This window comes from Rhinatrema bivittatum, chromosome 2 (genome assembly GCF_901001135.1).
Source record: "Rhinatrema bivittatum chromosome 2, aRhiBiv1.1, whole genome shotgun sequence".
NCBI classification, from domain to species: domain Eukaryota; kingdom Metazoa; phylum Chordata; class Amphibia; order Gymnophiona; family Rhinatrematidae; genus Rhinatrema; species Rhinatrema bivittatum.
The window spans coordinates 709,567,198-709,580,527 of NC_042616.1; the positions used below are offsets into that span (position 1 = coordinate 709,567,198).

The 13,330-nt window shown below is 43.4% G+C and overlaps 1 protein-coding gene across 1 annotated transcript in view; it reads left to right on the plus strand.

The window, feature by feature from the left end:
- LOC115085554 (neural-cadherin-like) overlaps positions 1-13,330 on the plus strand; it is a 256,917-nt gene that overhangs the window by 201,321 nt on the left and 42,266 nt on the right. Inside the window, 3 exon segments of the mRNA XM_029591722.1 lie at positions 1,359-1,594; positions 5,380-5,657; positions 11,142-11,356. Coding sequence (XP_029447582.1) covers positions 1,359-1,594; positions 5,380-5,657; positions 11,142-11,356 — 729 coding nt within the window.

Below are 13,330 nucleotides of genomic sequence, written 5' to 3' on the forward strand. Positions count from 1 at the left end.
GAGAGAGCTCACACTTTGCCCTTGTTTCTAATGCATTTTTCAAGGGCGTCATATGAATCAGGCAGGTTGCATATTAATTTTGCTGTTACAGGACTATCTTTCAACTCTTCTCCCATGCTTCTTAATGAGTCTGTGATTTCAAGTACAGCATGGTATGCTCTAATATTTCTTCTAATTCAGTCTCAGATTGTATAATTTGCAAAGAAAAAATATCTTATTATTTAAATTACATCTTTCATGCAGTTTTTTTCAAGTATTCCTATATCCCTCTGGCAGCACTTTGCCCTCAGATGTGTATCAGCTCACTATCTTCTCAAGAAGGGCAATCCATAGCATCTGCCAATACATTTCTCTAATTCCCATCCTCTGCATTTACAATAAGTCTGTCATTGCAAATCATATCCCATATTTTATCCTTATTCAGCAGCATTTCCATCTTAACTGCCATATCTGGTAGTTGGCTTCATGCAACTTTGTTACAGCTGCTCTGAGATCTGTAACAGAAGGCATTGTCAGAATCAATCACCTTTCTTTTTTTTTCTACTCCATTTCTTTGTGGTTAGCTCAAATCAGCAGGATACTTTTCAGTTCCTTTGTTTCCTGAGTTCCAACTTTAAACTGTAGCTTGCTTCAGCTTATAGCTCTCAGTTCCTCATCACCGTAACTCTAGATCAGCGATCGTAGCAAAACCACCCTGGGCCCTTAAAATGTTACACGGTGCTCAGCATGCTGGGTGCTGCTTACTGCAGTGCAAGTATGGTTGTGTCCCATTCATAATTCCAGAGCTGGAGCACTTACCAAGGAGCAGTAACAGGCTCAGAAGCCTTCAGTAGTTGCACACAACTTACTTGGGGAAAACTGGGATAGAAAATGCTAGATGTTCTGAATATACAGAGAGAGAGTGTTTGTTGATGGAACTGGAGATCTTGCCTAGCAAGGAGGAAGTGTAAAATGATTACTTAATAAAGATCACAAACTACTTAGTAACTCTTACACTCCCTCCTCTTCCCATTCAAGGGCAAGTGACACTGCCAGGGAATGTTAACCTTTACCCTCTGTCTGGTTTACAGCATGACCTTTTGCTATTGGCCCTCCAATAAGTGATAGTAAGTCTGAATCAATAAATTATTTTTGTTATTTTTTGGAGGGCCCAGCTTGATATTTTTCTGAAATCCTGTGTGTTTTTGACATTCACATCCAACTTTATGAAGACTGCCACATTCATCAGAGATTCCGGTCTCCTGTAACCAGAAAACTCGAGAATGAATACTGTAGCACGTCTGTCGTACATCAAGGCTACACCTGTGTCACGCACAGTCACTGTCATACTCATCCATTGACCTGTCCTGTTTCTACAGATATCACGGCTGAGGAATTTATCACTCGGTCCCCTGACAAAGAGAGTAAATATGACATTCTAAAGAAGTTGCTCTCAGAGGTCCTCCCAGTGCAGCTGGAGAGTCTTCACATTTTCAGCGTCCTGGATCTGCAACATCCGGCTCAGGGGATCCACGTCTGGTTTACAGCGGCTCATGGATCTTCATATTATAAGGTGGAGAAGCTGAATGGCAATGTGGCTGCCTTTAAAAGAAAGGTAAGCCTCCAGTTTCGGCAACTTTACTTCGGATATATGAGCAGAAGGTACAGAATTCAGGTTTAGGCATATGAGGGCTGCATGGGAAATACTGGAGTCCTTGCAGGTCTGGAATCGTTTATTGATCCAGCATAAGAATTATTCAGAGATGATGATGTGCAGGAGCTTTCAAGATGCCTTCCTCAGGTTTGACACCTCAAGAATGGACCTGCATGGGCTCAAAAGCCCCTGTACGACATTATCTTTGGGTAATTGTTCTAGTGAAAGGTAGCATAGGCTGCACAGAATCCAATTCTCTCCAGGCCCAACAGAACTACCAGAACTCTGCCTGCACGGGAAAAGATTGAGGAATCTTGGAAAACTGAATAGATTCTTCGGTTTTCACAGCCTTGCGCTATTTTAAGAATTCATATGATTTGTATAAATGAATAATAACCCAGTTCTGAGCAATTTATTGTGTCTGGTTTAAAAACAGTGCTAAAAACTCAGGGGATCCAGCATATCCGATGTTTGTGATGGTGGCAATTGGTATAGCACATTTGACTTGCATTAAGGAGCATGTGCCAGTCTATCGGCCTCTTTGGTACTGGCACTCTTTAAATGCCAGGATGCGGTCCTGAGAACTATCTTCATTCCAATTGCAGCAGAGTAGATTACATGAATGGACTGTTACCAGTGACTAATTTTGTCTACTACTGCATCTTTGGCTATTTTTCACTCCCCTTCCCTGCCCCGATCTCAGAGGCTTCACTCTAGCAATGTATCCTCCTACTGCCATATGCACTAAGTTAGTCTGAGCTCATAAGCCCTTTCTCTTGCATGGAAGCCTGGACGGGCCTAGGAGCAAGGGCTGACTTACCACCTGCACTCAGTGTAGACAGAGGTTATGTCATTGGAGCAGAGCCGCTGAGGTCTGCGAGGTGCAGTGGGGTCGGCAGAGGAGGGTTCCAAGATCCAGGGCGGGATCGGGAGGTCTGCAGGGCAACGGAGGCAGGGACTTTCCTGCCCCTAAACATTCTTCACCCAAGGCCTGTGCATAAACCTAGGTCTGATTGTGACCTGACCACCACTGGCCGGGACTCTGGATGCATGTACTGCTGATGGGAAGTGGGCACATAATGCAGGACACCGGTCAGACCTCAAACTGAGGGGCCTGGGCAGAGGAAACTGTGCCCTTCCCATGTTTGCACACTCCTGTTTAGTTACGATTTACATGTCTCTTGGCTTTAACTTGCTTTTTGAGTCTTTATAAGTAAAACTGGGAAGTTTTAGGGCTATGGTGTCTCCCAGCCCAGCAGCTGACATTTATTTCCTGCCAGGGTGCGGAAGCAAAGATATGCAAACGAGTGTAAGAGACTGATCTCCCTTGCACGCGCACACACACACACACACACACACACACACACACACACACACACACACACTCACCCACTCACTCACTCTCATAGACTCCCTCACATGCACACACTAGCTCTCACTCTAACAGGCTCCCTCACACACACGTGTTCTTACACTCACAGGTTTTGTCACATACATGCGCGCATACACGCGCTCACTCTCACAGGTTACTCACATACGTGCTGTCGCTCTCACAGGCTCAGCGGGAGGTGGCTCAGGAGTATAAACCAGGAATTTGCTTTACTTTAATTATCTTTGCTGCTGAAATTTGATTGTAAACAAATGTACCGATTTACTTATTTCATACACACGTAATCCATGTCCTTACTGTAAATAGGGAGCTCTGGGTATAGGTTTCTTCCGAGCAGAGGCCCCTGGGATTTACACTCTTGGATTTGAATAAAACGGTCCCCATATATTGACTTGTGGTCCAACTAAAATCATCATCATCACAGAACCTCTTTAATTGTGAGATAACCTGACAAACAGTACATTTACTGGGGAATGAATCTGTATTATTCTATTTGCACATTCATAAGCCAAAGAAATAGGAACTCCGTGCTTCTCAATCGCAGGATCTCCTAATGAACATGTTTTGAGATGCCCCTCTGTACCTTAAATGCAATCAGTCTGCACTGCCCTTCAGCAGGACCGTCTCTTCTCCTTTTCCTTGCTACACACCCCTCCAGTAGGTCTGCAACAGTTACTCTGCACACAACAGCTCTTGTGTGGTCTGTGTGTCTCCCTGCATACACTTACCAACTGCTCCTCTAAATCTCTAAGAGGGTCAGTACTGGGGGCATAGCCGGACAAACTACAGCTTTTTAAATTTCCTGCCACTCTGAATGCCCCCAACCTATCTGGCTAACTGTCTAGCTGGATAAAAGTTAGCCACATAAATTGGAAGTGTTCCGAGTGTGCTCCAGAAAGGAGTTAAGTTAGCCGGATAATTTAAGAATATAGAAAGTGCCATTCTGGGTTCGACCCAGGTCCATTGAGCCCAGCATTCTGTCTCCAACAGTGGCCAGGCCTGGTCACAAGCTCCTGTCAGATCCCCAGTAGTTGATCTGTAAAATATGGTTGTTCCAGAGAGCAGCCCTAAAATTAGCCGGATAAATGTATCTGGCTATATTCAGCAGTGCGCCTAATCAGCAGCGCTCCTCTGAATATCTGTAACAATTTATCCAGCTAACTTTGGCTGGATAAACTGTCCATTTGACAGACTGCTGAATGTTAACCTCTGGGAATCTCTGTATATCCTTTCAGTACAATTCATTCTCACAGGCTCCCAGAAATGCTCTTTCAAATGGATCATATCACCTACTGATTACTTCAAGTATGTCCTTTATTAAGAGAAAAATCAAAATAAACAATTCTGCTCAAATCTTGCTGAAGTGAAATAAATCACAGCTTAATGACTTTCACAATTCTGGGACATTGACTACACAAAAATGTGACTGATACCTTATAGTATATGCCAGTTGGTATAATCATTGGTCATTTTTTTAGTTTTTATTTTTTGGGAAATGTAAATAAAATCATCACATCATTTTAATGAATGTATTCTTAATAGTTCAGGAATAAAATTGTTGTTCCCTTGCCCGACACTGGCTCAGGGTTTTGAAAAGTCAGTATCTGCAACAGGGGCACAAAGATAGTGCAGCAGACAAGCACATCAGTGTCCAGTCAGGCCTAGCTGAGGCCCCAGTGGTAACTGGTATAAAACTGAGCTGCCTCGCTGACTTAAAATGGAGCTCTCCTTAGAGAAGCGGAGAGCAATCGGCATGGCAGCTTTGTTCAGGGACAGTGGTGCATCGGTACATCTGATCTGGAAAACCAGCGATGCCATAAAAGTGATGGAGTATATGCATTCCATAGATCAAAGCCTTTTGGAGACTCCTAGCATTAATGTTGCCCATCTGCAAGAAACAGCCTTGGGCAACATCTAGAATTGGCTCAGCCTTGTGGAATAGTTTACCAAATGAACTTAGGGTAATATCAGATTTTAAATTGTTTTATAAAGGCTTAAAGGTTTCCTGTTTCTAGAAACCTTCCCCAAGGGTTGATTATTGGTTGGTAAGATTTAAAATTATTGCCGAGTATTGTATATAGTTTGATTTTTTTATGTATTTTATTATTTTTTTTATGTTGTAAACCGCTTAATATGACTTGTCAATATAAGCAGGTTATAAAATTTTATAATAAATAAAATACTCCTGCAGCCTCACATTCCTACTCGGTCACCCCGATCAGCCGATAAACTGCTGTTGTCTTTTCCTGTCTTCTGTTCTTGTCTGAACTTAGCCGGCCAAATGGTGCCAAATATCCACCCCGCTATTTTTTAACACTGCACATGCACTCATTCTGTCTTTCTTTCTCCCTTGCAGCTGGAGACCGCCTTGTCCTTGCACATCTCCCAGGTGGGGGTGGATGAGTGCCTGAATGTGAACTGCAGCCACGGCACTGGATGCATCAGCCGCACCAGTTTCAAGCAGGTCCCCACGGTGGTGACCTCTGGCAGTGTGTCCCTGGCCTCCGTGACGGTTCAGAGCTATGCCCTCTGCGGCTGTGCAGCTCGGGAGAAACGCTATCTGAGGTGTTCCTCGTACGCCTCGAACCCGTGTCGTAACGGTGGCACCTGCGTGGACACAGAGCTGGGCTACAGGTAGTAAAGCAGTGGGAAGGGATCACGGTGGTTGACCTGCCTGCTCAGACATGATTAAACTTTCATGGGTGTTATGTACATCACTAAACTCAGAGGCTTGTTAAGTAGTAAGCAGTCTAAGCATGTAGTGCAGCGACTGTGTAGCAAAGAACTCGCCGCTCTGGAGTTCTTCAAAGCCGATGAGAGGTGAAAGGTTCATGGTCTTGGCGGTGCTTTAAAGAGCTCTCGTATTGCAACGATCTCCTAGGCTCCTCTGTCCTTGGGTGCCTCTTGCATTTTAATAACATAAGAAGCATCAGAGCAAGGTCCATCAAGCACAACATTCTTTTCCTGACAGTGGCCAATCTGGGACAGGAGTTCTCATCAGATCCCCAATAGTTGATCTGTATCTTGTATCTCACTCACAGGGATAAGCGCTGGCTTTCCCAAGTCTACCTGGCTAATAACTGTCTACGGACTTGTCCTTCAGAAACCTGTCCAATCCTTTTTTGAACCCTACTAGGTTGCTTTGAACACATCCTCAGGCAACAAATTGAATAGCTGGATTGTGCACTCGGGGTGAATTTTAAAAGTGTTGCTCGCATTAATGACCCAGGTTTGCAAGTATATAGGCGGAGTGCGAGGAACGCATATTCTAAAAGCTGCAAATTATGCATTTATCTATGCAAGCGCAAGCAAAAAAAAGCCTCAAAGGGGCGAAGTTGGGGCATGTCAGGGTGATCCGGGGCAGGTCCAACATTTATGCACGAAAATTCATATTTTAAATCTGACGGCCACAGCGCACAGGGGCTTGTTAGCCACATATATTTACTCCTGCTCTTGATGAGGTTTAAGTCTGCAGAAATTTCTTTTTAGATCAAAAATGACTGGTTGAGGGGTCTGGGGTAAACAGGAGGGAGAGCAGACTGAAGGACCAGAGGGATCTGGATGATGTAAAGACAGGGGCTGGGCAACCTGGTGGACTAACGGGTTGGAACCCCCCTCTCCAGTTTAGGGACCAAGAGGGAAGGGGGCACACGAGGGTCCTAGGGCCAATCCTTAAACTTGTTCCCACTCCAGCACAGTCCAGGGGCCCTGGGAGAGGATTCTTTTTTCTAATGGGAGGGAGGGGTAAATCCTCCAGGACCCAAGATGGCTGGGGTGATTCTCAAATTGTTGCCTTGGTGGGGGTAATAGGTCTTTATTAGCTTTAAGGGATGTGAGTGCCACAAAAGACTGGAGGCTCAGATTGAGTGTCCAAAATTAAATCTTTACTGTCAGAGTGCTTAATGTTAGAAACTGAACTTTCACAAACAGTTCTTGTCTTGATAAAATGAAATTTACAATTCTCCAATTTATCCTTACAGGTGTCTCTCTCAGTATTAGGCAGGGAAACTCTCGCCCTCTAAGGTTTAGTCAAGCAAAAGTTCCCAGTCGGGCAGGGTATCCTTAGATGGGCTAGAAACCTCCTTCCAAAAGTACTGATTAGCAAAAAAGAATTACAGTCTGTGCACGGTCTCCCTTAAGTGTCTCTCTCGCAGGGTGGAGACTCTGTTGGGCATCCTCAGGATTGAAATTTAGGTCTTACTCACAGTTCTCTTCTTCAGTTCTCTCACTAGGATTTTTCTTAGGAATAATCCAGAAGCAGGGAGCACAGCATCTCTATACAGATATTCCCTCTGCAGGCAGGAAGGGTGGCCAAAAACCTCCTCCTGGGAACTCAGAAGAAATTTTCACCCAAAGGTAGAAAAACCTGGAATCCTCCTGCAGTGAGTCGCCATGTGGAATCTTTCCTGCCTCCTGATCTAACCCAGCTGGCAGACGCCCCGAATTCCCCCAGCCGGGGATGCCAGAGCCCTCTCAGAAGAAAACCCAAAAAGGCAAAAGCATCCCAAAATCATAAACAAAAATGGAATCAGCAGCCAAGCAGGCATTGAATCCCCTTCCCACTAGGGTATTGACCCAAGTAGGGTCAATACCCTAGTGGGAAAAACACCCTCAAGGAAAAACACTCCTATTCTCTCTCTAAGTCTCTATGCCACACCTAGAATTGCCCAAAATATTGAAATCGTGCTATTATTATGAGAGCATGAACATGAATCTTGCTCTTATAATAATAGCAAGATTTCAATATGTTTTATTTTTCTGAGTTTCATGCTATTTGGGTTTTTCTGTTTATTGTATTACACCTAGAATTGCTGCAGCCTGCTTTTATAAGCAGCAGGGGGCCCGGCCATTCCAGCAGACTCAGTGGAGGAGCTGTTCAGAAATGGAGCCACCCCTTCCTCCACTACCTTTCCTATCCTAGCTCACAGGTTTCTGGACTAGGGCCTTATTGTAATGATCCCAAAGGGTCCGTCACAGGGTAAAACTGGGAATGTCCTTCACATGAGCATATTTTAAAATCTGCTTACCTACGCGTGTTAAAGCCGACAGAGTCCTAAGGAAGATATGTGAATTACATTTGCTTGAGTAACTGTTTAAAATTAGGGGCACGCATATGCACGGTAGGCAATTGCGCACATGATTTAAAATGCCTCCGTGTGCGTGCTTGCACGTGCATACACACATATACAGGCGCCTGTGCGCTCATTTTAAAGTGACCGTTCCTGTGAAAAAATATTTCTTAATTTTTTTTTTTAAATCTTCCAGTTGCTAGTTTCATGGAGTGTCCCTTAGTCTTAGTGTTTGAAGGGTAAATAACTGGCCCTGCTTACTTAAGTACATAAGAAATTGCCATATTGGGGAAATTGCCATATTGGGTCAGACCAAGGGGTCCATCAAGACAAGCATCCTGTCTCCAACAGTGGCCAATCCAGGCTACAAGAACCTGGCAAGTACCCAAAAACTACTGATGCCAGTAATAGCAGAGGCCATTCCCTAAGTCAACTTGATAATTAGCAGTTAATAGACTTCTCCAAGAACTTATTCAAACCTTTTTTTAAACCCAGCTAAACTAACCTCACTAACCACATCCTCTGGCAGCAAATTCCAGAGCTTACTTGTACGTTGAGTGAAAAAGAAATTTCTCCAATTAGTTTTAAATGTGCTACTTGCTAACTTCATGGAGTGCCTCCTAGTCCTTCTATTATCCAAAAGAGTAAATAACCAATTCACATTTACCCATTCTAGACCTCTCGTGATTTTAAAGACCTCTAACATATCCCCTCTGTTCCACCCCACTCATGATTTTATACATTTCAATCATATCCTCTCTCACTTGCGTCTTTTCCAAACTGAAGAACCCCTAATCTGTTCAGCCTTTCTCCATAAGGGAGCTTTTCCATCCCCTGTATCCTTTGTCTCCTTTCTCTGTACTTTTTCGATATCTGCAATGTCTTTTTGAGATGGGGTATCTAGCTCACAATGCTCAAGGTGTATTTGCATCATGGATCAATATACAGTTATTATGATATTCTCAGTTTTGTTCTCTATTCCTTTTCGAATAATTCCTAACATTCTGTTTGCTTTTTTTACCACTACCTCATATTGAACTGAAGATTTCAAGGTATTGTCCATAAGGACGCAGAGGTCCTTTTCCTGGGTGGTGTCTTTAACATGGAACCCAGCATCGTGTAACTACAGCAAGGGTTATTTTTCCCTATATGCATTACTTTGCACTTGTCCGCATTACATTGCATCTGCCATTTAGAAGCTCAGTCTCCTTATCTCAAGACCTTCTGTAGGTCTTCACAATCTGCTGCCATTTTAACAGCTCAAAATTTGGTCATCATTCCTTTCTGCAGTTCATTTATGAATATGGTAAATAGCACAGTTCTTATTTCAGTCATATTAAGGACAATTATGCTTTGGAGAGATTTCTTTATGAATTTAGTGTTCTTGAAAGGTGCCAAACTGAAAGGAATGGAAGCCGAAGCCCTCTGTTTAGCCTCAGAACAGGTACAGCATTGGCAAAGGCAGCTCAAGCCCTGTCAGTGCACCTCAGCCCTGCCTCTAGGGGGTGCAAGAGAATTCAGTTTCTTACCTGTGCAATTTATGGCCTCTCTGCTGAAACTGCCCACAGTGGTGCCAGTTATTGCTGAGCTGGAATGGTGATGCTCAGCAATGTGGATGCCTGTTTGCTGGAAACTGGACTGAGACCACCACCAGCTCATTCTACACAGGTCACCAAATAGCTTGCAGGTAGTAATGGCTTTTGCTCTCTACTGGTCTTAGCTGGCCTTCCACTGGTGACTTAGAGGTGAAAGGCTCGTAACCCTGCGACAATCCACTCAAGCCCCCTGGTGTTTTCAGTATTTGAACCTATTATGAAAGCACCTATCTGGGGGAAATTTCAGATAGAGTACCAAAGATGTATACTGCTTCATAGTCTTATTATATGATACTTATAAGTTTGAGAGATCTGAGGAACAGACCTAAGAGGTCATTAAGGCTGCTGTACAATTACATCTATATATAATTTCTTTTGGTTTGGTCAATAAAAGATATTGCAACCCCCAAAATTTACTATCCTTCCTGGGATAAAAAACCTAAGATTTGATCTATGAGTCATGTAGCAAAGATTGATATCCCTTATGTACTGGTTAATATTTCAAGTGTGCACACAATAAGTGGTATCCTTTATATTAACTTACACCTCCCTGCTCGCCTACTGAGGACAGGTTCCACCAGGTTCAAAGTCCTAGGAATCCAACCACCCTCTTTCAATTTCGCAAGGGACTGTTGTAGCCGCTCATATATATGGGCCGAGTGTTGTCAGGAATCTTATATTGCCGCACAAAGTGATCAAAAGGTTTCACCTGGTCCGAAGCCCAGATCTGGCCAATACATTGTAAATCACAGGACTCCCAAGAGCCCAAGTGGTCCAATAAACAGTGCAAAGATATAGTAGGATTATGACGAATAAGCAACAAGGTAGAAACTTTCTTCTCCAGCTCCCAGTCTCTTTTGAAATTGCCACCAAATAGAAAGAGCTATAATCGGACACCCTCTGCTGATCTTCCTGATGCTAGATTGTGATGGGGGACGAGTTATCCAGTACACGAGCTCCTTTTCCACTGAGAAAGTTCTTTCAATAGGAAGCCATTCCCCTTTCCTTTGACCCTGTAATCAGTCACTCAGCAGTGCCAATCTAGCAGTCCAGTAATAAAGCTGGAGGCTGGGCAAACACATTCCCCCTTTAAAGGTGGGCAGCAGCCAGAGAGTATGAAGCCATGCTCTAACAGGCTTGTTGGCCTAAATAAAACTAGATATGCATCCATTCATACCCAAAACACCTTACTAGGAACCTGACAAGAGACATGCTGAAACAGATACATTAATTGTGGTAGGATGTTCAACCAGTTTATTTCTTAAACTGTTTCTGCTTCGTTTAATTGGGGGGAAAAAAACAGTTTTCTGTGAAAAGGATGTAGAACCGAGTTAACATAAAGTGCAAGAGTGTGATTTACAGTCATGGTGTGAGAAGGGGATGTTGGTCTTCTGCTTCGAGGAAGCGTTATGTTAGACGCCCAACTGACGAATCAAACTTTGTGTGTGTTACAGGTGTCAGTGCCCCATCTCCTTTCATGGGCCCGAGTGCCAGCAAACAAAACGCACCTTTCTAGGGGGTGGCTATGCCTGGTTCACACCCAGCAAGCTTTGCTTTGAGGGCCACATCTCCTTGGAGTTTATCACTGAAGTGGCTGATGGGCTTCTGTTGTACGACGGGCCAGTGGCACCTCTGCTGCCCAGAGAGGCTGAGGACTTTATTGCACTAGGTAGGGAGTTTGATTCCCTTTTTGCTTTTGCATGTCTGAGTGTTTGTGTTATGCTGGTTTATTTTTCTGTGGCGGCATTGCTGTGCACTAGCATTTCTAGTACAGCGTGAGCCTGGAGCCGTGGACTGTACATCCGGTGAGACATAGGAGTGCCCACTGAAGCACTCAAGTGCCACGAATAGTATCAACAGGTAGAAAGTCCCTGCCCCAAAGAGCTTCTTGTTTAAGTGAAGAATGGAGGTGGCAACTGAGGGAGAGCAGTGGATATGGGCTGCTGAGGAAGAGAAGGGATGCAGGCCACGAGAATACGTTTTTCTGCAGTGAGCGGGTTTTTCTTTCTCTTTTCCTCTCCGAACACAGTTTGGGAGTTACTGTTAAAGGCCAGAAGTTCTGATGCTGGTGGTCTTGAATTTGTTTGCTGATTACAGGGAGCACCCAGGTGCTCTAAAATCCCAGAAAAAATGGATTTCTTCAGAGCTGCTCACATCCCACAATATGCTACTGTTTGGGTTCCCTGCTAAAGAATAAAACTATGAAAGTATATAAGCCAAATCTAATTTTCCATAGTCCTACATTTACAAAATTGACTTGACCAACCTGGACAATAAATGTAAGTATGAAACAATTTCTTGTACAAAGTTTTATTGCTAAAAACATGCAAATGATCCCCACCCTCAAAATGCATGAAAAGCACAAATAAATTGTATCGGCGATTTACCGATACAGCACTCATTCAAATTACATAATAGTAAACACACTACATCAGTGTTATAAAAAGTGCCAGAGAGAGTCCCAAACACAGCAGGCTGGTCCCAAGGGGGCCCCTCGTTTCACTTTAAAAACAGCTTCATCAGGGGACCACAATACAAACTTTTATAACCCATGTTCAGTTATTGCAAATAGTGCTTTAGCATATATCATTGCAATATCACGAAGTACAAAAACATATCATTATTAGGTTAGGCTGTGTGGTGTTGTAACAGAATATATGAGAACATACAATCCATCTTTACAAGGTGGCGATCTTGGTGTAGTGCTGATGAAAAATGGGATCTATTACCTTTAACACAGATGTCTTCAAAAGCTTGGCATCTATAAATAAAAAAATAAGACATCCCCTCTAACCTTTTTAATGTAAACTATAAACTGATTTAGAGCACTAATCTATATAAGATAATATCTTACCCAAAAGTTCATCATTCATTTAAATGCTCTAATTCATTTAACTGCAATTTGTCGCCATTTTATTAAGAGTATACGCAGCCCTCGGGTGGTTAGAAAGATGTGTTGAAATGAGAGACGTGCTGGAGTAATCCCTGATGAAGGCAATGGAGTTGCCGAAACTTGGGCCAGTGTCGGTCGTTTCACTCTTTTCAGATGAGAGCCCTCTCCAATGAAATGTGGGTGTAGATGGAGATTGCCAGCGCAGATAAATTCTGTATTATTGTTTCAATGGAAAATGTGTTCCATATTTGTTTAAGAAAGTTTTCATGAGAAATAATTTAAAAATTCACTAAAATATTCACTAAGGGACATTGATACAATTAAAAAAAAAAAGGGAGGGGGTTTGGTATATGATAAGAACTACTGTGCCACTGTTGCTGATACTGTTTGTAGCCCATTGTGGGCAAGAGTCCGTGGATTTACAGTATCAAGCACGATAACTATTTGGTACAATTTCCCTGGTGTTGATATAATTTCCCTGATCTCTAGCTGCACGGCAGCACAGAAAATAGATGAGAATGTATAAGCTCATGCCCTGCGTCACACAGGACACGTAAGGGAGAGTGCATGATCTCATCCATTTGCTACAAAGGCAAGAGAAGAGACAGAAGTAGGACCAAGGCTTACAGAAGTTGTCGTCCATCCTTAATCCACCACCAGACCCCCTGACTGAGGGGACATGGACAACTGAGGAGCCGTCGAGAAAGCAGCAGCAGCATGGACAGGATCCAGTCACAGCTTGGGGTGTTT